The sequence below is a fragment of the Mustela lutreola genome, chromosome 10 (assembly GCF_030435805.1).
Source record: "Mustela lutreola isolate mMusLut2 chromosome 10, mMusLut2.pri, whole genome shotgun sequence".
Lineage (NCBI taxonomy): Eukaryota > Metazoa > Chordata > Mammalia > Carnivora > Mustelidae > Mustela > Mustela lutreola.
Window position 1 is genome coordinate 7133046 of NC_081299.1, and position 27446 is coordinate 7160491.

Consider the following 27446-nt stretch of genomic DNA (forward strand, 5'->3'; position numbering starts at 1 on the left):
AAAGAAAGCTTCTCCCTGCGTTTGCTGTTTTTCAGGGGACTTCAGCTCAAAATAATATGTCAAAGTGGCATATTTTGTTACCCTTCAAGATTTTTGTCCAGATAGTTAAAAATTATGATTAACCCATCCAGAGATGTGTCCTGTCCTTATTTTCTTTTGTATTCTTTATGCTTTGACCTTATTAAGAATTGGCTCTTGTGCTTTATTCCTGAACTCATGTTTTAAATAGAATGTATTAGTGCAGTTTGAGAAGGCCTGGAGAGAAGTGTTTTCATTTTGTAGTGGAATCGCAGCTAGGAGCTAGGAATAAAAGACGTCCCTCTTCTAGGGACTGTGGATCATCTGGGAAGCCATTGCCCTCCTAGGTCTCTGTTACTGTCACCGCCCGCCCAATGGTACTTGCTCCAAATTGATCATCTGTACCTTTTTTCAGACCCCACATCTTGTTAACCTCAATGAGGACCCACTAATGTCCGAATGCCTGCTCTATTACATCAAAGATGGAATTACAAGGTATATTTGTTTCTTTTGGTCACTTACTATTTTCTTTTCTCTTAATTGATGGAATAACTAAAGGGAAGTTACTTGTTGAAAAATTTGTTGTAATGATTTGCTGTTTTTCGTGTCTAAAATAGTTACAAGCTCTCTTGGCTTCCCAAATGATATAAGTGCTTTAGCCATCTGAACCAGCTAACTTGTAGTTTTCCCTAAAAAACCCTAAGTAAAAATTTTTTTTTGGTAACTTCTTATATGAATTCATTAGGGAGATTAGTTCACTCTTGTCTTTTAATAAAGCTGAGTGAGTTACATTGATGTATCCTTGCTCCTTGGTTTCTTATTCTAATGTAGGGAGGTTGATCATATGTGAAAATAAAATTTGCAGTTGAAAGCCTCTGATAAAAAGAAGCGATACCTTTTTTGTACATACCAAAGAATATTCTTTGGGAGAAAGGGGTTCATTGTTTTCGGTGCTTTTTGTGTCTGAATTTCCCTGGGAAACACTTTCCCTTGTGTTCAGGGTTGGCCAAGCAGATGCTGAGCGGCGCCAGGACATCGTGCTGAGTGGGGCTCACATTCAGGAAGAGCATTGTGTCTTCCGGAGCGAGAGAAACAACAGTGGGGATGGTGAGAGTTCCTGGCGTAGCTTTTCCAACAACCTTTTCATTCTATATTACTAGAAATCCCCAGGGCTTGCTATTCCTGTCTCTCTCAGTGATACTTTCTTGTACAATCTAATATTTGAAAATGGAGAAACCTGGCCTGCTTACAGATTCAGGGAGGGACGTAGCTATTTTACATGAAAATAGCCTGGGCTAAAGGAGCCCTTTTGTAACTGCCAAGAACTGAGGGGGACATAGGCAATTAGGCTTGGTCTTGAATGTTAATTATTTAATACACAAGTAAGAAAGGAACAAATATCCTGGGTAGTGGGAGATTTGAAGGGCCTCTGATCTTAACCCAGAACTTATTTTTATCTAAAAGGGAAGAAAAAGTCAATCTTGATTTTTGTCTGGGTTACTAACAAAATAATAATCTAATAGTATTTTTATACTATGTGACTCATTCCTTTAATCAGAATGTTAGCTGCTTTTGATTTTACATTTCTGGTTAGTACCTATATCTTAGACTTAAGATTCCTGATGGTTTTCAGTTTTATGGACTGAACTGTCAGATATCACCAAGACTAGCATTTCCCATCTTCTTCTGAGGTTTGTCAAATTCATTTAAATGTTTCTCTTAGCCACGCCCCTGGTTTTGATATCCTAAAATGAACTACTGTGTAGATGCTCTGCCACTTAGTTGGTTGCACAAATGTATTCCCAGGACCCTGAATCTTCATAGTCATCTTCTTTCCACTGCTTTATTCCACTGGCTTGTGATGCTAATACTGGTTTGTTCTTTTTAGTTATTGTGACCCTAGAGCCCTGTGAACGCTCAGAAACCTATGTCAATGGCAAGAGGGTGGCCCAGCCCGTTCAGCTACGCTCAGGTGAGACTGGGGAAGTTGTTTCGTTTTTTTTTTTAAGTGCTTTGCTTTCTCCTCTTCTTTTTTAAAAGATTTTATTCATTTGTTTGAGAGTGCACACAAGTGTGGGGAGGGGCAGAGGGAGAGGGAGAATGTGGAGAATGCTCAGCAGGGAGTCCCCCACATGGGGCTCCATCTTTGGGCCCTGAGATCATGACCTGAGCCGAAATGAAGAGTTGGACACTTTGACCAACTGAGCCACCCAGGTGCCCCTGAGACCAGGAAATATTTGAAGTCTGTGTGAGCAACTCTTGAATTTTTAACCCTTTGTTTAAAGACTCAAGTATAATAGCATTAGGATTTCTGTTCTCATAAAACTCCAGAGGCTGTCTTGTTGCCTTAGGGAAAGGGAGGGAGAGTGAGGTTATTAACCTAGAAGGGTATGCATTTAAAAAATGGCTTCTTAACTCTGTTTCTGTTCTGTGGTAGGAAACCGTATCATCATGGGTAAAAACCATGTGTTTCGTTTCAACCACCCGGAGCAAGCACGGGCAGAGCGGGAGAAGACTCCTTCTGCTGAGACCCCCTCTGAGCCTGTGGACTGGACGTTTGCCCAGAGAGAACTTCTGGAAAAACAAGGGATTGATATGAAGCAGGAGATGGAGAAAAGGTAATGCAAAATATGATGTGGCCCCATGACTGTCACCTCTTTAGAACGTACAGTGTATAGCCCTCATCGAACAGGCCAGTGATTTCACCATTTATTCCTTCCTCTCTTGCTTTTTTTTTCCTTCTAGACTACAGGAGATGGAGATCCTATACAAAAAAGAGAAAGAAGAAGCAGATCTTCTCTTGGAGCAGCAGAGACTGGTAGGAGTCCATCCCGAATCCTCTGTTAGGAAGAGGGCAGCTTGCTGTCATCCCTTCCCTGTTCCACAGATGAGCACCCGCCCAGCTGCTTGTCCTCTCTCACTGATGCCATATGCTGCTCTCTCATTTCCTTAATGGAGAATGAACTTACATCTCCTGGTAGCCATAGTCTGAAAAAGTGTCCATAGAGGTACAGTTTCGTGCCTTTTATGTCTTCAAGTTAAATCTTTAGTTCTAGCAAAACCAAGTGCTTTCTGCGTATTTAGTGGGAGCTTCTCTGGTAGGCTCTGCCTCTTGATCGTGGTTTCCGAGTATGCGTCAGTGGCGATTCTTTTAATGATGGTTATATTGAATATTGAATTTGGCGGGTGTTTGCCTTGGTTTTGTTTCTGATCACCTGATAGTACTAATTCTCTGCTCTTGGGCTGACTTGGGGATTGTTCTTGTGCTGGGCAGACTTTTTTTTCTTTTTCTTTTTTTAGTTAAACTGTGTCTAAAAGTATTGCTGCACAGTTGCATGTGTTAATCCTTTTCTGTTCCCCTGCATGGAGTCTGAATTCTCAATCAGGGTCTCCGTGGCGTGTGGGATGACAGGAGAAACAGGGACTACACAGTCAACTCAGTTAGGAGAAGGAAGCCTGGTTTCTCCAGGCTGAGAGAGATTTGGGTAAGCAGCTGAAAAGTTGGTTTAAGGTTGCAGCTTATAATGCTAATGGGTTTGTTTAGCATTTTATGGTCTGCATTGCTTCTCCAAGTTTGATAGAAACTGAATCTCATGAATAAATAAGTTGACCCACTAGTTAGATTATCATTTTTAAAGCTATCCAGCTTTGGTTAACAAAGCCCTGATCATAAAAAGCTTCTTCTTGGCATTCATTTGATAGGTAAGAGAAAGATACGATAAACCTTTGGGTACTGTGGATACAATTTAGGATTTTTTAAGATTCACAGACTTCTTCTAAGATGAAGAGAAAGCTGGGATACTGGTTTCTTCCCTTAACATAAAACATAGCATCTAAAATACTGTATGTAAACTGCAGCCTTCTGGTCATGCTCTGCTTTGGGGAAAAGAGGCTGGTGCTAAATAGGCCAGAAATACCAAGGGCTCGAGCAAAAGCAGGCTTTTCCAAGGCCACTCATTTCTTAGGCCTGGCAGTGTGTTAAAGTTAGTTTGTTATCTTGGAAACTATAGTGAAGTCCAAGAAAGAATAAATCAGGTCTGGGGGGGCAAGATAGTAGCAGTGTTCAGATCCCTTTATGAGGTCTAGTTGACATTCAGTTTTTAATGAAAACAGAAGGATTTGACTGTAGTGTGGTAGGAACTTGAAAGGTTTGTGACACATGAGGAGCCTTTTATCTTAATAATGTATAATCTAACAACATGCCTCTGATGGTCTGTGAGAGATTACATGAGGACAGGTATCATTAAACTGTATGTAACATTAACAGTAGTGGCTTGTATTTGTGTAGTCCTTTATAATTTACAGAGAGCTTTAACATCCAGCATTTTTGGGGGGTTCCCCAAAATAGCCCTCCTTGATAGGTGTGTGTATAAATAAAATGAGTAATATTACCTCCAATTTATAGTTGAGGAAACCAAGGAAGAAACATGGTGTCTTGCTCACTCTTAAAACACCTGTTAAGTCATGGGGTCTGAAGCTTAATCTTGGGGCTTCTGAATGGTTTCCATGTTCCTTCTGTCCAGTAAGAGCAGTGCTTCTTACCAGCGGGAGTCCTATTAAAATGCATATGCTGAATCAGTAGGTCTGGGGTGGGACCTGAGAGTCTTGGTTGCTCACAAGCTCCCAGGTGATACCAATGCTGCTGATCCAAGACCACCCTTCGAGTTCACCAGGTGAGATAGAATGATGGCAGCTGGTGCTCTCCATAAGCAAGCACTGATGATCGCTCTTTGCTCTGAAATAAAGATGATGACCATCAAATAAAGAGAAAGTAAATGTCTCTAAGACATACTTAGTTTCCAGGGGACACACTTAGTCTGCAACTGATCAGGTTGGGGCTGTCCTGTGTTCTGTGTATCTAAGCAAGCTAGGATTTCAAGAGCAGTTACTTAAAGCAAGGAGGTTGCTTTCCTCCTGAGTCCTACTGTCTGTTCCACTCAGATTTCTTGTCCTCCAGAAGAATTGATCTCTAACGCCTTAGCCTGAGGAATATCTAGCAGTAACAATACTGAATGGGAAATGTATTTTTATGACCCTTTATTGGTCAACCAACAGATACATTTTGAATGTACCCTATGAATAAGCACTGAGAGGATACAAGAATAATCATTCAGTAAATACATATTTAATATTATATGTAATCATTTTTGCATAATGACTACATTAAATAATAGAATTCGTTTTTTGAGTTTTCTATTATGGTAGTTCCCCAAATGCATCATATTATCGCACTGCTGAACGTTCTCTTCTAGTTACTGCTGTGTTACATACTTGGTCTTCTCTGTGCTTGCTTTCTCACTTATCTTTTTTTTTTTTTTTTAAGATTTTATTTATTTATTTCACAGAGAGAGATCACAAGTAGGCAGAGAGGCAGGCAGAGAGAGAGGAGGAAGCAGGCTCCCTGCTGAGCAGAGAGCCTGATGCAGGGCTCGATCCCAGGACCCTGGGATCATGACCTGAGCCGAAGGCAGAGGCTTTAACCCACTGAGCCACCCCGGCACCCCACCTATCTTTTAGGTCTCTTCTTTCTTCTTTCTGCACAAGCTTCTTACAGAGTCTCTTCAGGAGGCCTTTGCATTGGGATTTCATGAAAACAGAAGCATCATTTAGTGAAACGAATTGGCCAGACCTGAGTAGTTTTTCCAACCTTGTAATAAGTGAATCTAAATATCTTTAGATCTTTTTTGACACGAGAGAGGTGTACATCTTGGCACATAAACTTTGCATACAGAATTTTTAGTATCATGGCCAGTGTGTGATATGGGGCCATAAGGAGAACATATTCTACAAAGACAATATGGTAGTATTTTCTTTTATCTTATTTTATTTATTGGGAGGGGTTTGGGGAGGGACAGAGGGAAAAAGAGAGAATCTTAAGCAGGCTCCACGCCCAGCACAGAGCCCGATGTGGGGCTCGATCTCACAGTCCTGAGATCACAGCCTGAGCCAAAATCAAGAGTTGGATGCTTATCTGACTGAGCCACCCAGTCGCCCCCATGTGACAGTTGTTTAAAAGAATGACAGTTAACGGCCATTGAATTTGAGTTCTTTTGGATTTATGTAGACCTTCCTATTTATTTATATTTTATTTTAGAGTTTAAAGACCTAATCTCTGTCTCCCAAGTGTGATATGAAAGGAGTGATTAGAGTATTTGTTATTTTTTAGATTAAGTAGGATTCATTTTATCCTTGAGCAATCTTAAAAGGAAAAGAAAAGAAGGTGGGGTGGGGTGGGAATAGAGTGATAGTCGTCAGTGATGTGAGAATAGTCAGTGTATTATGTTCTATAAAACTTAGTTTACACATACTGGTAAGAAGATCTTTGGTGGGAGTCAGGCACATTTTTTTCTCTAATGTTTATTAATGTCCTCTTTTATCACTTCAGATTAAACATTCTGAGGTTTAAACTAAAAATGAAAAGAAAATAGTGTAAAGTCTAAATTTAACTCTATCTGCTATTTGTTAAATTTTCAGCTAGAAAGGGCTATTAAATGGGTTTTGTACCTATATACAGACCAATAGAAATAATACAGATCAGCACCTCCATATTCAGGGACCAGATTATTGTCCTTACTGTTAAACGTTATTTTTTGGGAAATAATTGCACATAGAAAATAACTGTACATAGGACTCTTTGGCCTAGAAAGCAAGATACTATTTTACTAGAGATAATTTTGGTATTCACAGCCAAGTAAAAGAGAGTATTAAGATTTTTTTTCTAACTAGACTATCCTGAACTACTCTTCTAAGGGAATAGTTTCTTTTCCAAGGAACTTTTATTTCCTGAATTGAAATTCTTCCTTAAGCCTTCCTTAATTCCGTAGGGAATTCTAAATCTAACATTGTTTTTGTGTAGCTCCAACATTGCTTTCATGTTATAAAGATGTGCTTGTATTATTTAAGAACAATTGATTATTATCCAGATAGCCCTTAAAGACCAGTTAGTTGGGCAGTCAGGTGCTATTTTGCTTCTTAGTTTGTTTTTAAGAATTTATGTACTTATCTGAGACAGAGACCGAGAGAGTGCGGCAGAGAGAGAGGAGAAAGCAGGCTGCCTGCTAAGCAGGGATCCTGACTCAAGGCTCAATCCCAGAAGGTAGCCGCTTAATCTCCTGAGCCACCCAGACACTCCTGGGCTGAGGTTTTACTTGGGCCTATAACAAAAGTAAAACAAAAAGCAGCCTGACCGCCCAACTAACTGGTCTTTTCTTCTTTTTGAAGAAGAGGTTAAGTGCAAACATAGCCAGAAAGACAGCACTTTAAAGTGGATCTAAGTTTTATGTGCTGATAGAAAGAGTTGTCACTTAAAGTGATACTCCTCAAATTGCTTGAAATGCCATGGGTTTTCATAAATTAAAAAAAATATTTATTAGGTTGTATTTATCAAAATATTTCTTGGGGAATTTTAAATGATGTTTTAAAAAAGTGTATTTGCCTAGCTTTATTTATGTTCTGGAAACTTCTTAAAATTTTGGAAGTGAAGTGTGTATTGGTTTAAGTGTGTGAAATTAAAACAGCAGACCCACCCTCAGGACCCTTTTTTTATGTTTCCTTGTTCTCTAGATAACAAACATCACTTGTATCAATGTAGCACATTGATTTAAGGTGACAAGAGAATAGTAAATCCGGTATATGCTCATGGAAGGACTCGTTTCAGAACTCACTTGTCTTCTAGAGAACAGTTTGGTTGATAAGAACCGCGTGTGGTCTGCTAATAGGGATTCATTTTTAACATCTCCCCCGTTGACTGCTTTGTCTACCTTCTCCTCTTCTAACTTTTTTCTAGGGCTGCTCTTTTTAGTAAAGCTAAACAAAACGTGGCATCCTACAGCCTTACTAACCTTTGTTAATCCGCCTGCTCGTCACATCTTGTATGGCATCTGTGCTCACTCATGGGGGAGAGAGTTTCTGGAAGAAGCAACAGCAATAACCAAGGCAAATGTGGGGACTTGGCTGCATGGGGTGTTAGCATGTGTGGGACGTAGGTTTTACTGCATTTCTGCAGGTGTTACTTCACAGCATTTTGTTAATAACGTAACGTGACCTTAGAGGGAAATGTCACTGTATCAATCCTCCTAAGAAATTGGATTACACTTTTCATCACTTAAGCCAGAAAGTGAGAATTCGCATTAGTGTTACTAAACAAGCAAATCTTAATATTAATGACCTATATATACATAAGCCTTAATAAACTGACACACCACTTAGGGGGGTTTTATTTTATCTTTTTTTTTTTTAACTGATTTATTTATTTTTTGGTTTTGGCTTTAAATTTGGTTAAGGATTTTTTTGCTTGTTTTTTCTTCAGTTTGATTTTCCTTTTTTACATTTTAATTTTGGTTATTTCGGGGCCATTTTTTGATTTTGTTTTTCCAAAGGACGCGGATTCTGATAGCGGGGACGATTCTGACAAGAGGTCCTGTGAAGAGAGCTGGAAACTGATTACTTCTCTGAGAGAAAAGCTACCTCCCAGCAAGTTGCAAACCATTGTTAAAAAATGTGGCCTCCCTAGCAGTGGGAAGAAACGAGAGCCAATTAAAATGTATCAAATCCCCCAAAGAAGGCGCCTGAGTAAAGATTCCAAGTGGGTCACCATCTCAGATCTTAAGATTCAGGCCGTAAAAGAGATATGCTATGAGGTTGCGCTCAACGATTTTAGGCACAGTCGGCAGGAGATTGAAGCCTTGGCCATTGTTAAGATGAAAGAGCTTTGTGCCATGTATGGGAAGAAAGATCCCAATGAGCGGGACTCCTGGAGGGCAGTGGCCAGGGATGTCTGGGACACTGTCGGTGTAGGGGATGAGAAGATTGAAGACATGCTGGCCAGCAGTAAAGGCGGAACTGACGTAGATGACCTCAAGGTTCATATTGACAAGCTGGAAGATATTTTGCAAGAAGTAAAAAAGCAAAATAACATGAAAGATGAGGAAATAAAAGTCCTAAGAAACAAAATGCTCAAAATGGAGAAAGTCCTGCCACTGATCGGATCTCAGGAACAAAAAAGCCAAGGAAACCACAGAGCAAAGGAACCTGTTGGTGCTGGTGTTAGTGGCAAGTCCGAAAGTGACGGAAGCAGAGGGGACAGTGGAGAACTTGGGAAAGAAGAGCGCGTGTCCCAGCTGATGAATGGGGATCCAGCTTTCAGACGCGGACGTCTGCGTTGGATGAGGCAAGAGCAAATCCGCTTTAAGAATCTGCAACAGCAGGAGATAGCAAAGCAGCTGCGTAGGCAGAATGTACCTCACAGGTTCATCCCTCCTGAGAACCGCAAGCCCCGATTCCCCTTTAAGAGCAACCCCAAGCACAGAAACTCTTGGAGCCCGGGGACGCATATCATCATAACAGAAGATGAGGTCATAGAGCTTAGAATCCCCAAAGAGGAAGACGGAAGGAAAGGAAGTAAAGAGGAGAGCCAAGGAAAGGGGGGTAGAGCAGCCTCGAAGGATCCCCAGTTACCGTGGGGCTCTCAGGGCGCGCGAAGTCAAGACCACATCCAAGTTAGCAAGCAGCATATTAACACTCAGCAACAGCCACCTCAGTTACGCTGGAGAAGCAATTCTCTCAATAACGGCCAACCGAAAAGTACGCGCTGCCAGGCATCTGCCTCCTCGGAATCGTTAAATTCCCACAGCGGTCACCCTGCTGCCGATCTGCAGACTTTCCAGGCGAAGCGCCATATTCACCAGCACCGTCAGTCTTACTGTAATTATAGCACTGGAGGTCAGTTAGAGGGCAATGCAGCCAGTTCCTTCCAGAAGCAGACGGACAAGCCCAGCCACTGTAGCCAGTTTGTGACACCTCCAAGGATGAGGCGCCAGTTCTCGGCACCCAATCTCAAAGCTGGTCGAGAAACCACAGTGTAAATGACTGGACAAACTTGGAATCTTGGGGGAGGAAGCAGGCAACGTTAGCTCATGATTTGAGTTGGTTCTAGCCTTGGCCTTGAGTTCCTGCTCTTTACGTTATGATTTTCGTGTTGCGTTCCTACAAATCCTGATTTTAATATTGTTAAAACATAAAACACTGGTAGACATTTCAACACCTCCCTTTTGTTTGTACATGCCATAAATGGGCAGTTTCTGGAATTTTGGACAAAACACTGAGACCTCCCTTCTTTTTCTGAGACTTTCCTCCATTCTTGGTGCCTAGATAATACACTTACTTACACAGACTGGTCTTGTTTTGGTGTAAGTTTGTTATGTTTTTATAGTGTCTGTAAACTGATCTGATATCCAGAAGGCCCTGCCTCTTGGTTTATGCAGACATTCAAAAGGGGAATCTGATACACAGAATTAAGTATCTGTTATTTCCCCATAAATGTTAGATATTAGTTGAATAACGCTCAACCATGTGGACACAGCTTTGGATTTCTCATCCATGTCTGTTCCTGTCTTTAAATATAATTGGAATTTTCATAAGCCAAACTGAATGTCTTCGGACATAGTTCATAGTACACAACTTTGCATCCTTCCGTAGAACTTCCCCGTCTTTTTCATATTTTACATAGAACTGATGCTGTAGGTTTGTTTGTGTTTTTCTTTTGAATGTATCAGTATGTGTATGAAATTTGTCATAATACTGAAATCTTTACATTGGCACCATTTCTGGATTTGTTTGTTTGTAGTTTGCTTTTTGAAGTTTAACATATCATTTCTCATATATGCAGACACGCACGCACGCGCACACACACACATACACACTCACACTCTGAAACATTCACCAAATCATGCCAACAGAAATGCCAACAAAACACTTGTATGGCACTTTGAGTAGCGTGTTTAAGTTCACAGGGAGGTTATTTGGTGGAGAGGGAAGAGGTGGGTCATGGGGAGAAGGCCACAGCGTATGGCTCTGTGCTCTCAGTCGATGAGGAGATCATGAAATAAGTTAACTTTGGTTGGATTGACAATAAAGGAGATGATATATAATAAACTATTCTTTGCATAACAGTAGTAATGCTCACAGATGCTCAAGCAAGGAGAGAAGTGCTGATGAACTTCTTATTGTATCAATACCTCATTTTATTGTGTCGTGGTCTCAGTTTGCCTCACTGGAGAATCCACTAAAAAAGATGGATATTGATGGGAAGAAAAGAATGGTTTTCTACATCTTTCCTCATCTCTTGAACTTATCAGCAACTTAATTTTAAGAGGCAGCGCAAAGAGCCAGAGATGTCTGTGCTACTGCCCGACTTTGTGGTGACGACTCCTCTAAGTCACGGAGTCCCCTTCCAGACGATATGGAATTGCAGTCAACAGAGCGAGTAGCATTCAAGGAAGCCTTAAAGATTGTGATTATATGGTTTTCTTTTCCTTTGCGTTTGGGCTCTATGCCTTATTAGAACACATTATTTTTAATCATAGTATTTTTTTGTTTGTTTGTTTGCTTCTAAGAAAATGCTTTCTTAATGCACAGAAAGTTGCTTCTGATTAACTTTGGGGATACTTTTGCTTTCATAGCTAGAACGGTTCTAGTCTTCAGCTGAGGTTTTATGGCAGATTAGACAGATTAGGCAGATGGGGAATGATGTTTGTAGTACGTGGACTTAATTGAGACAATCTCCTGTACTGTGTGGTCTGAATGACCTCACTAGGCTACTTCAGATCGGTCACTTCAGTGCATCTTGTATAAGCCCCAGTTGCTCTTTATGATTCCTAGAAACATATATTACTTGTTCCTCTCTTGCAAAAAATTCATTTTCCATGACAGGTTTCCCCTGCTATCTGAAAGTAGAGTGTTTCTGTGAAACCTCTCATGAGCTGAACATGGTGTAAAGTGAAGAAGCCATTGCCATTAATTTAAATGGAAAACATTTTTGAGCATTCCCAGACTCAAAAAAATAACCTCTCTTGGGCTTTTCTGATGCCTTATGACACATCTTGCTGGCTGGTGTGCAAAATGAATGGCGAGAAAGCACAGATGCTCACAGACACATTTCAGAGCTCTGGTGCCTGGACGTGAGCTCCCGTGTGTGTTTCCCTGGAAGAGAGCTCGGTGTAGCCACTAGCTGCTTGGGATGTGCGTTGCTACCTCTAAACTAGCTCGTGCAAAACAAACACACTAAATGCAGTTTTTCGTAAAAGCGAAAATCCTCTTTGAGTTTCCTTCAGTTAGCAAAAACAGGTACTAACATAGGTCTCTCATAGAAGCGGGGCGGCGTAACACACACTTTCAAAATGCAGGTTATACCTGTTTTAATATTAGTAATAATTGCCTTAGCTTTCACCTCTGTACCAAAGGTGGGTTCTCATTTCCCTAACTTGAAATACCATAGGATGGGTCCATACATTTTCGTTTTTATGGTGGCCTTTTAATCTTATTATGAGCTGGTGCCTCCCTTTCCTGCTAAACAGCGGGAGTACGTTTCTACTGGAGATCAGATGACATTACAGAATGAAGAGTAATACAGCATTTTCACTTACAAACGTGGGTTGTGGTCAGCTCTGTGCCCACATTGATAGCTGTGTTTGTGCTTCATCTGCTGATCTAGGTGCCCTCAAATTGCTGAAATGTGTAGATTTCTAAAAGAGCCCTTAATTTCAGATGACCAGAAGGGAAAGAATCAAGGTTGGATTGATTACCACATATGTGCCCTCCTGCATTTCAGACCAGATGCTTATCTTAGAAAGTAACTTTGAGTGAATAAAATGACTTCACTGGCTTTTTTACTAAATAAGCTACTAGTGCCATGCTTTCTTGAGACACTGGCATAGCTTATATTGCTTTGTTTTTAAATTTGACAGGATCTCTCCCTAAGCGTAAATGCTGCATGGCCAAAGAGAAAAGGTCATCAGTAAACCGTTACTGTATTATTGAAATATTCATAGCTATTATCATAGAAAAAATGGGGAAAGTGTGCTACTGAAATTATCTAGTGGTCTGAAAATTATGGAAATGTGAAGGAGTGCTAATTAATTACTTAGTATAATTTGTACACCACGATGGTATTCCCTGAAGAGTTGGAGACATTCTGTTCATCCAGTAAGTCTAAACTGGAGGGCTTTTCCTTCCTTTTTGCCTCTAATTCTTTCTAGCCCTTCTGATTGTTTTCTCCATTCACTGGATATGCAATGAATGGGGATCGTTTATTCCACTGAAGTGACTTGAAGTGACCTCTTGTGCTTTAGGTGCAGGTTGATGCCGAAACTAAACACAACACAGCCCAGAGTTTGCCACACTGATGTCTGCATTAAAGGCTGTCAGACTACAGGAAGTTACATAGCTTTGCTCTGGTCAGCTGCTGTGCTCCTGTGCCTGACTGGTTCTTTGTAGACTTGCCTTAATGCTTGTTCAAAAGCCTGGAAGGATGGGAAGCTGCCGTGTCCTGGGGTGAAATGTCCCGTAGTGAAGACACCTTCTCGGGTGCAGTGTAGAGCCAGCATTTGTCCTAAACTGTTAGAGCCCGAGTCTGCATTCTGAGCAGTTTTCACAATTGTCCAGTTTATGTCATCTTTCCAAGATTTCAAAATCTGCTTTAGCTACTTCGTTTGAACCACTCTAGGTTGTGAAATGTATTGGTTTCCTGCCATCATTACTGTAAAAAGAAGTTGTGAGTCTTGTTAATGAACTATGGATTTCTCCCCCATTTCTAAAATGAAATGCTTGAAGATTGTCTTTGAGTGTAAGATCTACCTTTTCAGAAAGGGAGAGTTAGTTTGTAATGTTAGAAAATAAAGTCCTCGTTCAATAAAAGTTGAAACCATCTTTTAAGAGTGTGATTTCTCTCTGAGGTGGGAAGGAGCAGTGGAAGAGGGTGGTGCTAATTCAGTCTGATCTTGACTTTTGGAAGATGGTTGCAAACCACATCTTTTTTTAAATGTATTTCTGCATGAATTTGATTGATTTAAAGATTTTGCTTCTGTTCCCTTTTCTTTTTATCGAAATTCTATCTTAAATGGTATCTTTGACCCCTACTTTTTGCCACATTTTATTTAAATAAAAACTTGTCTAGTGTAAGTTGAGTTTACCTTAGCTGTGTTTTCAGTCTTTTTACCATAAAATCTGAAAGTTTTTACAATGAAATAATATAGTTTCCTTCATATGGATAGAAACTGAATTTCTACAGAGCTTTTAGCTACTCCGTTTAGCTTCTCTTTCTCCCCTTACTTGCTGCTCTTCTCCACCCAGAGTATTCGTGGTGGGCTAGAGGTGACGTGGGATAAGAGTTTTCTGGAGTGGGCCATCAGCCTTAACGATCATTTGGACATGACATTTTTTATATTGAAAAATGACATAGTCATGTATGACAGTAGAATACGAAATCTACATGAGTCTCTTTTTTTTCCCCTGTGAGTTTAGGATATGAAATTTGGAACTTGAGAAAAATGTTACACTTGGATTGGTCTGCTGCAGGCCTCGAACTCTGTCCCTCAGGGTACTTTGTATTTCTCTGCTTTTAGAGAAACTGGTGGAAAAGTTGCCAAGACCTCACGGATCATTTCTAGGGTGACACAGATGATTCCAGTGTAGTACGAGGTGTACAATGAAAGTCATGTACACAGGGGGAGATTTGGGAAACGTGTTTGAAGGGGGAGGCCCGGAGCCCAGAGCAGAGTCCCAGAGCTCAACTGGGAATTTATCCAAGTGACGAATGGTGGGCTGAGAGGGGAAGCACGTCAGGTCCGGCGAACCGTGAGTGCCTGCGAGTAACCCAAGGTGGTCAGAGCAGCCGCTGTGTGCCAGCGAGAGGTAACAGATGAGGAGGACCAGGGGTGCCAGGGCCGCATCATGGCATGCTAAGGAGTTGGGATTTCATCCTGAGTGTGGTGGGAAAATAACAGATGATTTTATACAGGGGGATTGCACAATTCGAGCCTTTTATAAATGGTTAAAGTTTCAGTCGGAAGGAGGCAAAGTCAGAGCCCAGTGACCCAGTTGAGAAATTGCTATTGGGACTAAATGAGCGATAATACTTTCCCAAGCAGGGACAAAGGAGAGAAGGAAAGACTGATCAGAGGTAGAATCAAAAAGTCAGCTTGTGGCTGGGATGAAAACCCCGTGTGTATGACCTGAAAAGTGACGAATGTTCTCCTGTGGATCATGGTTGGAAAATAAGTGAGACCAAGATGGCGCTAGGGGACTGGGAGAGAAGAGGAGGCGCTCCCATGTAAGAATAGGTGTCGGGGGATGGGGGGGCGCCTGGGTGGCTCAGTGGGTTAAGCCTCTGCCTTCGGCTCAGGTCGTGATCTCGGGGTCCTTGGATCGAGCCCCACATCAGGCTCTCTGCACGGCAGGGAGCCTGCTTCCCCCTCTCTCTCTGCCTGCTTCTCTGCCTACTTGTGATCTCTCTCTTTCTCTGTTGAATAAAATTTAAAAAAAAAAATCTTTAAAGAATAGGTGCAGTGGGATCCCCAGAGGGAGAGGTCTGAGGCCGCATCCTCACGGTGTCGGTGCCGCAGGTGGGGAGCAAAGTTAGGGGTTGACAAGAACCGGGCGTGGATACCTCCCTTCCGGCTATTGCTTGCTAATTATAATCTGCCATTAAAAGAGGAAGGCAGTGTTAGCAAAGGGAGCCAAGTCTCTAATGTCAAAAACAGACCTAACCAGAAACCCCGGAATGATGACATTGATTTTGCCTTAAGTGCCACCTCCTGGGAGATGCTCTTGCGTGCCACTGGCATCTTCCTGAGATCTCTTCTCCCCTTCTCTTCGCTTCCATCCTGGACCCTAAGCCGCTGTCCTCACAGCAGCCAGCATCATCTTGTGAAAACAAAAATCAGATCCTATCAGTGGCCTCTGGTGGCTTCCCATTGTGGTTTAAACACTAACCTTCTTACCGAAGCCTACAAAGTGTTCCATGTTCTGGCTGCTTGCTTGCCTCTCTGACTTCATCTCTTAACAGTCCCATACTGCAAGCACTTTGGACTTTTTGTTCCTTGAACATATGCCAAGTGTGTCCCCACCTCTGGGCTTTTGCACTTCCCCAGCACTGGAGTCGTTCCTCGTCATGTGTGACTCCTCTCCAGACCTGCACTCACAGGCACTACTGCTGCCCCAGCCCACCCCAGGCCAGCTCTCACAGGTTAATAATGTCAGCCTGTAACAGTCTCCGTGTTCGTCTGGTTCTTCCATGGGAACACAAACCCACTGAGAAGAAATGCCTCACCTGTTTTAGTAGCTCTGCGGTTCCCCTGTACACATTACTCAGAAGAGTGCTTCTGACCCTGATGCGCATCAGGATTCCCTGGGGGCCCCTGAAAACAGAGAGTGCTGGGCCCACCTCCAGAGTGTCTGATTCAGGAGGTCTGGGGTAGGGCCTGATAATTTGCATTTCTTTTTCTTTCTTTCCTAGAGAAGGGGGAGGTCAGGGCCAGAGGGGGAGCGGGAAGGAGAATCCTAAGCAGGCTCCGCGCCTAGCGCAGAGCCTGACTTGGGGCTTGATCCCATGACCCTGAGTGAGATAGTGACCCGAGCTGAAATCAAGAGTCAGACAGAGCCACTGTCAGACAGAGCCACTGACAGAGCCACCCAGGTACCTCATAATTTGCACTTCTCATAAGTTCCTGGGTGATACTGATACTGCGGGACCAGCAGCCACCTCTGAGAGCCACTGATCTAGAATGGGGATTGGCAAGCCTTTTAGGTAAAGGACCAGACAGTGAATATTTTAGGCTCTATGGGTCCCACGGGCTCTATTGCAACTGCTTAGCCCCACGGTTACAGCTGAAGAGCAGCCGTTTGCGAAGAGTGGGGGTGGCCACGTTCCAGTAAGCACTTTATCTCCACCAAGTAGGCAGGGGCTGGATTTGTCCATAGGCGGCTGTTTGCCAACCCTGATCTAGAAAGTAGTCACTTTTTAAAAGATTTTACTTATTTATTTGACAGAGACAGACACAGCAAGAGAGAGAACATAAGCAAGGGGAGCGCAAGGGGGAGAAGGAGGCTTCCCACCCAGCAGGGAGCCCGGTGCGGGGCTCCATCCCAGGACCCTGGGATCATGACCCACGGCAGACGCTAATGACTGAGCCACCCGGGAGCCCCTCTTAACCCCATTCTTGCTGAACTCACTCCAGTGAGACTCTCGTTCTGCGCCACCACACTGAAGTCACTCTTCTCAGGGCCACCAAGATCTCCACGGTGACAAACCCAGTGGTGTTTCTCAGTCGTCTGCTCTGACCTCAAGACGCCAACACACAACTATGACCTGACAGCCGTATAGCTGACCGGCAGCCAGCTCAGGCAGACATCCAAGAGCCACCCTCAGTTTCCCCCCTTTTTTTGCCCAGCCCCGGCCACATCAGCAGTAAGCTGTGCTTCCTCTATCTGTAAAGCACACCCAGCTCCATCCTCTGTTCACCACCTTTCCTGCTGACACCTCAGGTTACCTGCCGCCATCTCCCTCGCACCGCTATGCAGAGACATGACTGCTGTCCCCACGCTTTCTTCCACAGAGGGTGATGTTTTTAAAACATATACTAGACTCATATTACTTGCTGGCTGTAAACTGCCCAGTGGCTTCCCTTAGAATGAAATCCACGGTCTTTACCATGTCCCATAAGGCTGTCCGTAACCCAGTCCATCGGCATCTCTGAGCCTTCTTCCTCACTCCACCATACACGTTTTCTTGCTTTTTCTTAAAACACACCGGGCTCCTTTCCCTCTCTAGACCATCGTACTTACTGTCAGCTCTGTTTTGATTGGAATCATCACCACTGCCACCACTCCCCCTGGAGATCTCTCAGCATGCCTGCTTAGATCTCTGATTAAATGTCCTCTCAAGGGGCACCTGGGTGGCTCAGTGGGTTAAGCCTCTGGCTTCAGCTCAGGTCATGATCTCAGGATCCTGGGATCAAGCCCCACATCGGGCTCTCTGCTCAGCGGGGAGCCTGCTTCCTCCTCTTTTGCCTGCCTCTCTGCTTACTTGTGATCACTCTCGCTATCAAATAAATAAGTAAAAATAAGTTCAAAAAAAATTTTTTTAATTTAAAAAAAAAAAGTCCTCTCTGCAGACAGACCTTCCCTGAGCACTTAATCTCAAAATTCCTCCTGTTACTCTCCCTCCCTATCAGCCCCCATACCTACGAATCTTTTTTTCTTTCATACTATTTCTCGCTGCTGAAATTGTGGTGTATCTTGTGTCTTTTTACTATTGATCGTCTCTTTTTCCCTCACCAGGGAGACTTTTGTCTTACTTACCACTGCGCTCCTAACATCTACATGGAGTAAGAGTGATAGTGGTTACGACACCGTGCCCTGGAGTCCAGCTGCCGGAGTTACGATCCCTATATCCATGCTTACTAACTCTGATCTTGACAAAATTACTTAATTTCTTTAAGCCTTTTTTTCTTTAACATGAGGGTAACAGTAGTACCATCTTCCTAGGGTTATTGGGAAGATTCAGATAATCTATACAAAACATGAAGTACAGTTCCTGGCACAAAATAAACTTAAAAACAAGGATGGCGGGGTGCCTGGGTGGCTCAGTGGGTTAGGCCGCTGCCTTCGGCTCGGGTCATGATCTCGGGGTCCTGGGATCTAGCCCCACATCGGGCTCTCTGCTCAGTGGGGAGCCTGCTTCCCTCTCTCTCTGCCTGCCTCTCTGCCTACTTGTGATCTCTACCTGTCAAATAAATAAATAAATAAAATCTTTAAAAAAAAAAAGAAATAACAAGGATAGGTAGGAGAAAGAAAGTTCTAGAAGTGGGAGCAGCCACTGTAGTACCCTTATAAACGTGGGCATATATCTAAGCCTTTGGGACTTCTTACAAACACAATAGACTACTGATAAATGTATTATTATTTGGTGTGCTTTCCATATCCTAGTTTCCACCAAGAAATCAACAGAACAACAAGTCTGTTTACCCATTTGTTGAAGGAAAATCCAATACTTAGAGTTTTTCTGATGACGTGCAAAATGTCCTTGTTGGAAGCTCACACATAGCCTAGTTTGGAGAAGAAGAGGGCCAGTTCAGGGTCTCATGTTGATATTTGGATTGTCAACTGCTGATAGAAATTTTCCCAAGTCAACTGCAGTTAAAATTCTAGCTCCATAGTGTTACAGGAAGCCTTTTTATGTCCTCTTTGCTGCCACTAAAGCATAACCAGAGCTTTTAATGGGAAGGTCATCTTCATACCTTAACTGTCAGAATCAGAGGATTTCGTTTTTATTGGTAGTTCGACCAGGTTGTAAACTGATTCTTGAAGAAAGCCTCAAAAATAAGTGAGTCACTAAAAGCTAAAGTTAGGGCGCCTGGGTGGCTCAGTCGGTTAAGCATCTGTCTTCGGCTCAGGTCATGATCCCAGGGTCCTGGGATTGAGCCCCATGTTGGCTCTTTGCTCAGCAGGGAGCCTGCTTCTCCCTTTCCCTCTGACCCCACTCATCTTTTCCTTTCTCTCTCAAATAAATAAAATATTTAAAAAGCTAAAATTATGTGACTCTGCTTATATGGGATACTAACAGTAGTTAAAATCCTAGAAAATAGACTGGTAGTTGCTGGGGGATGGGGAAAGGGAAAATGGAGAGTTAGTGTTCAGTGGTTATGGAGTCCTGCAAGATGGGAAGAATTTTGGAGGTGGTTGGTCGTGACGGTTGCCCGACAGTGTGAATGCATTTCACACCACTGAACTGTGCACTTGAAAATGGTTCAGATGGTAAATTTTAAGTTTCGTGCATTTTACTATAATAAAAAATTGGGGGGAAGCCTGAGTGGCTCAGTGGGTTAAGCCTCTGCCTTTGGCTCAGGTCATGATCTCAGGGTCCTGGGGTCGAGCCCCACGTTGGTTCTCTGCTCAGCATGGAAGCCTGCTTCCTCCTCTCTGTCTCTACCTTGCTCTCTGCCTACTTATGGTCTCTGTCAAGTAAATAAATAAAATCCTTAAAAAAAAAATTGGGGGCAAATGAAAAACAAAAAAACTTAAAGCTAAAATATTAGCTATTTTCCAACCAGAGGACTTTTAGGTTCCCACCAGAGAACTTTTAGATAAACAGTCGTCTTTATCTTTTGAAAGGATCCCATAGAACGTACAGGTTTTTCTAAGGGGAAAAAAAGTGCCCCTTCCCCAGCATTTTATTTTAAAATATTGCAAACATACCAAGAAGCTGAAAACATAGTATAATGAACCTTCGTATACCCGTAATTATGTATTTTTTCTGATTCATTTGGAAGTTGCAAGCATCACACATCTTACCCCAAATACTGCCTTGTGTATCTTCTAAAACCAGTGATATTCTCTTAATATCATTAACCTATCCGAGAAACTTAGTACTGATTCAGTATTATATAATACAGGGTCCGTTTTCCAATTTTCCTCATTGTCTGAAAAATACAATGGTGAGAAGCACGTGTGTTTTAATCCCAGTTTCAAGCACAGTTTGTATATTAGAGTTGGTCGTGATGTCTCTTTTCTCTTCGGTTGCGTAAGTATTTTTGAATAGGCTACATTTTGATTAGTCTGCTTATTTCTCAAGATTAGATTTAGGTCAAGCCTGTGTGATAAAGAAAGCTGTCAAGGTGACACTGTGTACTTCCCTTGTGTCACGTGAGCAGACAAAATGTTCAGTTGTCCTCTCACCAGTAATGCTAACGTTTATAGATGTGCTGTGACCTTTCCCAGCTCTTCCTTTGTCTTATTAACAGGCGTCCAGGCTGCGCTCGGGATCAGGTGGCTCTTCTGTTCTGCATCCAGCTTTCCCCCAGTTGCTCGAGCTTGTGTGGGTGATTCTTGCCAGATTCAGTTCAGTCATGCTGTCCGGGGTTCCAAGGTAGTTTTTCTAATTGCCGTTCCTCTGCAGTTACTTCGTAGCTGGCTTCTGCAGGGGAGCAGAGAAGAGCTTCTCCTTTTCCCCCCCTTCTTTTAGCAGCACTGTGGACTCCGGGATTCCTTTTAATGCCCAGTGTGCTGTATCATGGGTTTTTTGTTTGTTTGTTTGTTTGTTTGTTTTAAGATTTTATTTATTTATTTGACAGAGAAAGACAGAGCGAGAGATGGAACAGGGCGAGTGGGAGAGGCAGAGGCAGGCTTCCCACCGAGCAGGGAGCCCGATGCAGGGCTCAGTGCAGGGCTCCATCCCACCTGAGCTGAAGGCAGGTGCCTGACGACTGAGCCACCCAAGCACCCCTTATGTTTCTGCTACTATTCTTCTTGACTGGCTGCTGGGATTCGGTGCCCTTTGGAAATGGCCCCATCAGAGTTTGAGCACTTCTCTGCTTTTTGGCACAAGATATTCTGAGCTCACCTTGTACTTTCCTTGCTTCAAACGTGGAATCAGTTGTTTTCCCAAGAAGCCTTGGTTCCTTTTAGTGGAGAATAGTATTTAGAAACCAAGATCTGTGTGCTGGGTATACTTAGAAAATAAACTTTTTTATTTATTTATTTTTAAGATTTTTATTTATTTGAGAGAAGGAGAGCATGAGAGCATGAATGGAGGGAGGGGCAGTGGGAGAGGGAGAGGGAAAAGCAGACTCCCCAGCTGAGCACGGAGCCCCATGTGGGGCGGGATCCCAGAACCCCAAGATCATGACCTGAAACGAAGTCAGATGCCTAACCGACTGAGCCACGCAGGCACCCCAGAAAATAAACTTTTAAAAACATGGCCTGTCACTTTGATAGTGTATATTACAATTAAGAAGACTTTCACATGCATTTTTTTTTTTTTAGATTTTATTTATTTATTTGACAGAGATCACAAGTAGGCAGAGAGGCAGGCAGAGGGGTTTGGGGAAGCAGGCTTCCTGCTGAACAGAGAGTCCGATGCGGGGCTCAGTCCCGGGACCCTGGGATCATCACCTGAGCCAAAGGCAGATGCTTTAACCCACTGAGCCACCCAGGCTCCCTCACATGCATTTTTAAATGGTTCATCATTTGGTTTTTCCTTCAGTCTTGTGTAGGGGGCAGGTCAGATACTAAAATGTCCATTTTAAAGATGACAAAAATTAAGTGTAGAGAGGATTTAACTTTCCCAGAATTATAAGACTAGTAAGAGCAGGTGCCAGGAGCAAAAGCTTTTAATTAATTAATTAATTAATTTTTGCCACAGTGCATTGTCTCCCAAAAAGTGTGTTTCAGTAGCTAATAAAGCTGTGTGGCTGGCTTCTCTTCAGAGCCAGCTCCACGAAAGAGAGAAAGCTTCCTCTGTGAGACTAAGTAATAAATGATGAGCCTCGGGAGTATTTGCATCCTTCTCAGTTAGCGTCGCCATTGGGAGTCTTTCCGTAATAGAGTTTGCTAGGAGGCTTTCAGTGGTCCTTTTGTAATGAAAAGAATATTTGACTTATGACTCGGGGAGAACTCTGTTTGAAAACAGAACATGGCCATACCCAATCCCTCTGTCCAGGACAGTCTATAATTGGGTCACTCCAAGGAAGCAGGAAACCCAGGCAGTGTGTCTTAAACTACTGTACTTATGCTGTGATTTGGTATTTTATTAGGGGAAGGTCTCTTTTCTTAACCTTTACTTGATTTATTCTCAAATAATGCAAGCTTTTTAAAATTACTGCTCCAAGGAAACTATTTAGACATTTTTTCCTTAATCTTTCCCCACCATGAAATTTTAATACCTCAGATGTGTAGTACATCTCTTTTTATACTGTATATATATATTTGTGCTTTATGCATAAAAGAGTAAGATTTTTGTATCCTTCAAGAACCATATTTTTACCCTCTTCAAGGTGATACCACCCCCACTGATGCATCGAGTGAGTAGATGGAGAATTGAAGGGTACATCTGATTTGTATTACAATAATACATTTTGTATTATAATAGTATATTTTAAAATATCTTTCTTGAATAGCTAAATACAGTCTATACATTATTTTGGCCCGAATAGTACCGTGATCTTTTGGTTACCTGAAGGCTGTACCCTGCATCCTACAACTGCAAAAATAGCAAGTGTTCCACCCACAGAGTTCAGAGTCCATGGTTCCCATCCAAACAGCTGATCAGAACTATTGGCGATACTGGTGAATTTTCCAGTATTGTTTTTTTCTGGAATTCCTTGATGAGTGAAGGTTCTATGTAAATACTACTAGGAAATAAATTTACGGGATCCACATGTTTTCCTGCTCAAAGTACCCCCTGGCTGGCCCTCAACCCCAAATAAAGAACTCTTAAGTCCGAGGGCGTAGAAAGAGATGGCAGTTCGCTTTCTTCAGCGTTTACCCCTATCTTGTGTACTTTGTGGGGTTTTCCTAAGTATTTCTCCGTATGTCTTTTTATTGTTTTCTGCCTCTGTCTTCCCTTTGTGATCTTTTGCTTTCTGCGCTTTCCTCAACTCTGCTGTCATTCCTCCTCCCCTCTGTCCACTTCCTCCCTCTCCTACATGCCCTCTCCTCTCTTTTCATCCAGGACTATGAGAGTAAGTTGCAGGCCTTGCAGAAGCAGGTTGAGACCCGCTCGCTCGCTGCAGAGACAACAGAAGAGGAGGAAGAAGAGGAAGAAGGTGAACTCCAGAGATGAAAATTTCCCTCTGTAGCTTTTGGGTCTGTGCCGTCAGACTAGCCCTTCATCTGTGATCAAAGCTGGATTTGATCATAGATGACCCTACCACTTACTGATGTTTTACCGAGCCAGGTTAGAGGGGATTCAGAAGATCCTCAATGCTGAGAACACACACTGCGCTCTCTGAGGTGGGAGAAGGGCTGACCGTGTCCGTCAGACACAAGAGTGTCCTTACAGGAGTCTCTTAGGCAGTTTACATATATTGTCTCAAATTACTGTACATGTGAAGCTCATGTGTATGTTACAGATAAATATAGGGCCTTATCTTTGGTAAGATATTCTTTTATTTACTGACATATGGTTTACGCCCAGGATTACCCAGAGAGGACTTTGAACTCTATTAATGTATATTAAAGCCACCTCTGGCAGATTTCTAATCCTGTTGCTTAGTCATGCCTACCTGCTGTAAATTTTTCAGAATTTCTTAGCTGAATTGGGGCGTTAATTGTTTGTTATTTCCTTGTGGTGCCGTATGAATTCTCCCCCCGGCTTGTTTCTCCACCCAACCTCCCAGTAATCTCAAGGCTGCAGATTAACTTTGGAGAAACTCTAATTTATATACTAAATTCTTTACCTTTTAATATTGAAGTAAAATATGACCTTTTTATTTCTTGTACTAGCAAGAAAAATACATAGCATATGAAGTTGTATAGTATATATATAGTATACCGTAGGGTTCTTCTTCATTATAAGTCACGTATTATATGACATTTTTTAAAAGGAAGAGAAGTCTGTATCTTTCATGTACTGTTTTAAAAAGAATTTTTTTTTAGGTTTTCTAAAATGTATATACTACCTTCATAATATCAACAGAATTTCGTAAGCTTTACTGAAAAGCAGAAAACAAAAGCAGCTGAATGGAGAACTATGGGCACCTAACTTGATAAGAGAGATGAGGTAGAGGAGACACGTAATTTCTCTGTAGTGACGAGATCACCATTTGTTACGCTTCGTCTGCTCTTTTCAGCTGCTTGGACACAGCATGAATTTGAGCTGGCCCAGTGGGCCTTCCGGAAGTGGAAGTCTCACCAGTTTACTTCATTAAGGGACTTACTCTGGGGCAATGCTGTTTACCTGAAGGAAGCCAACGCCATCAGTGTGGAACTGAAAAAGAAGGTATGGAGGTGGGAGCCCATGGGTCATCTGGAAGCACACATGTCCCTCAGGGGATTGTGGCTCTCATCTTGAACTAGCCTTTCCCCTGGGTGAACTCAGCTGCTGTTGGCTGTGAAACAGGGTTATATATGCCTTTATTCACTGTATGTGCCTGGAACATAGTAGGTACTCATTAAATATTTATTACACGACTTTTTTTTTTTTTTTTTAAAGATTTCATCTATTTATTTTCAGAGAGAGAGAGAGAGCCCAAGCAGGGGGGGCGGGCAGCAGAGGGAGAGGGAGAAGCAGGTTACCTGTGAGCAGGGAGCCCAATACGGGACTCAATCCCAGGACCCTGGAATCATGACCAAAGCCAAAGGCAGACACTTAACTGACTGAGCCACCCAAGCATCCCAATTACATGACATTTTTAAAACAACTTGTTTTCCATCTTATTTACAAATGAGGAGATTGTATTCCAACAAGAGCTAGCAAAACTTTTTTTTTTTTTTAAAGATTTTATTTGAGAGACAAAGTGAGTGAGAGAGAGCACATGAGCAGAGACAGAGGCAGAAGGAGAGGGAAAAGCAGGCTCCCCTGCTGAGCCTGATGTGGGGCTTGATCCCAAGACTCTGGGATCATGACCTGAGCCGAAGGCAGATTCTCAACCAACTGAGCCACCCCAGTTCCCCAAGAGCTAGAGGAACATATTAATAGGAGAACACTATCCTTGGGTTTTGAAAAATCTCAATTTTCTTTGAGTTTTCAATCATGACATTTGCACCTATAAGTCCTAAGTGCCCTTCCTGGTCTAGGCCAGTGTACACAGGGGACAGGTCCTCTGCTCTCAAACAGCCAGCCTCCAGTTCCAGTTTTTGTATTGACCCCAACGGCTCTGTGCCTCCATTCCCTCAAGAGGAACTCTGCAGTGGCCCCTGCCACCTATGGTTCTGTGAGGCCTGAAAGAAGGAGTAGATGTAAAGAGTTGAAATAGCTCTTCGACTTGAAAAGGCAATAAATGTTACTGCTTTTCCTTATTACCAGAAGGTCACACCACATCTTAGATTTGCTGCTTCTCCATGTCCCACTGTTGAACGGAGGCTACTAGGATGACAGCGGGGTCAGTGGGCAGTGTCACGTGGCAGGAAAGAGCACAGAGGGCTCAGCCTTGGGAGATTCATTCTCTTCCTCTAGGGCTGTATTCTAGTGCTGTACAACATATCTTCCTCATTCAGTCTCACCAGCCCATTTCATTTTGTAAGTATTTACCCCTCTCTCCAAGCAGACGAAGTACAGGCAGGGGACTCTGTTTTTCCTTCTTGCTGGTGTATCTGGCATTTACGTGATACTCGTAGGTGAAAATACAGGGCGGTAGCAAGACATAAATGACACGGTGCACCCAAAGCACTTTCCATGTGGTAAGCACTTCTAAGAGTAGCACCTCTGCTTCTTGAGTTTAGGATGGAAAACCAGCTGTGACATTGCTGTAGGCTCCCCCTCCCCCCAGCCCCACCCCCCCACGACTCCGTGAGAAGCTAGAGATGTCCTCACAAGTCCAGCTTTTGTTCTCTTATGTGAGTTCCATCAGCCAAAATGTAGGGACTGAGATTTTAGTTTGTGTAAAAACACTGTGCTGGGCTAGGAGAGCAAAGTCTATAAATAGCTTAATTTGAAATTAGGATGGTTCTCTACAGCTGATACACATGTGGCCATTTTTCCCCAGTTAATCACAGGCTGTTCACTGAGCACATACTACACGTTTGACCTCTTTCCCATGGGGTATGATTCTATCGCCTCATTTCCGAGGCTGACTTGCTAAAAACGTTAAGGCCATTGGGATGGTTTCTTCTTTCCACATAGGTGCAGTTCCAGTTTGTCCTGCTGACGGACACGTTGTACTCCCCTTTGCCTCCGGAATTACTTCCCACTGAGATGGAGAAAACTCATGAAGACAGGCCTTTCCCTCGTACTGTTGTGGCTGTAGAGGTCCAGGATCTGAAGAATGGAGCGACGCATTATTGGTCTTTGGAGAAACTCAGGTATGAAAAATTCCTCATAAAATCAGTTGTGTTTTATTTAGGAAATAATAAATTGCTCGGGTGGGCTCCCTCAGACTCTCCGCTGTGTGATGGCACTGTTGCTTCCTTCCCTGTGGTGCTGAATGCTATTGCTCAGCGGGGCTGCCACCGTCCGTCCATCTTCTGCTAAATCAATGAATCCTGCTCTGTTGTTGCTTGTAGATCAGATTTAGATCTGCCCCCCGTAGACCCTCTTACATTTTAAATGTTTCAATATCATGATACCTAGTTCTGCCTTGGGTCTAGTAATCATTTATCTTTTCTGTTCTGGATCTGGTGATCAGTAATAAACAGGAAAGTTACAATATGGTTTCCTTTGCCTTTAGCATGGTGAGATATTTTCCACTGATCATTATATTTGAGATGTCATAAACCACTGAACTGCGTTTCTCTTAATGTTCAGTAGCGGTTAGGTGGCCATCTTTTTTTTTTTTTTTTTTTTTTTTTTTTTTTTTTTTTTTTTTTTTTTTAAAGATTTTTATTTATTTATTTGACAGAGAGAAATCACAAGTAGATGGAGAGGCAGACAGAGAGAGAGAGGGAAGCAGGCTCTCCGCTGAGCAGAGAGCCCGATGCGGGACTCGATCCCAGGACTCTGAGATCATGACCTGAGCCGAAGGCAGCGGCCCAACCCACTGAGCCACCCAGGCGCCCTAGGTGGCCATCTTTTACTCTGGTGGCTTGTCTCTAGACTCAGACACTGTGAATACTGAGCATTTTGAGTTTCTCTACTTTGGGTCTTGATTCTTTTCTAATATCATTAAATGATGGTGGGAACAGCTTTTTTGTTTTTAATCTTACATGGAAGATACTTC

General features: G+C 42.7%; 1 protein-coding gene across 14 annotated transcripts in view; it reads left to right on the forward strand.

Moving 5' to 3' along the window:
* Positions 1 to 27446, forward strand: part of KIF1B (kinesin family member 1B) — a 145068-nt gene that overhangs the window by 75892 nt on the left and 41730 nt on the right. For 13 of the 14 annotated variants that reach the window (XM_059135590.1, XM_059135593.1, XM_059135600.1 and 10 more), the window contains 8 exons: positions 434 to 513; positions 1019 to 1125; positions 1907 to 1990; positions 2456 to 2636; positions 2764 to 2836; positions 23303 to 23396; positions 24423 to 24571; positions 26414 to 26592. In XM_059135590.1, the coding sequence (XP_058991573.1) occupies positions 434 to 513; positions 1019 to 1125; positions 1907 to 1990; positions 2456 to 2636; positions 2764 to 2836; positions 23303 to 23396; positions 24423 to 24571; positions 26414 to 26592 (947 nt within the window). Of the gene's footprint in view, positions 1 to 433; positions 514 to 1018; positions 1126 to 1906; positions 1991 to 2455; positions 2637 to 2763; positions 2837 to 8396; positions 13723 to 23302; positions 23397 to 24422; positions 24572 to 26413; positions 26593 to 27446 lie in introns of those variants that run through there. The other variant, XM_059135604.1, reaches the window with a different exon arrangement.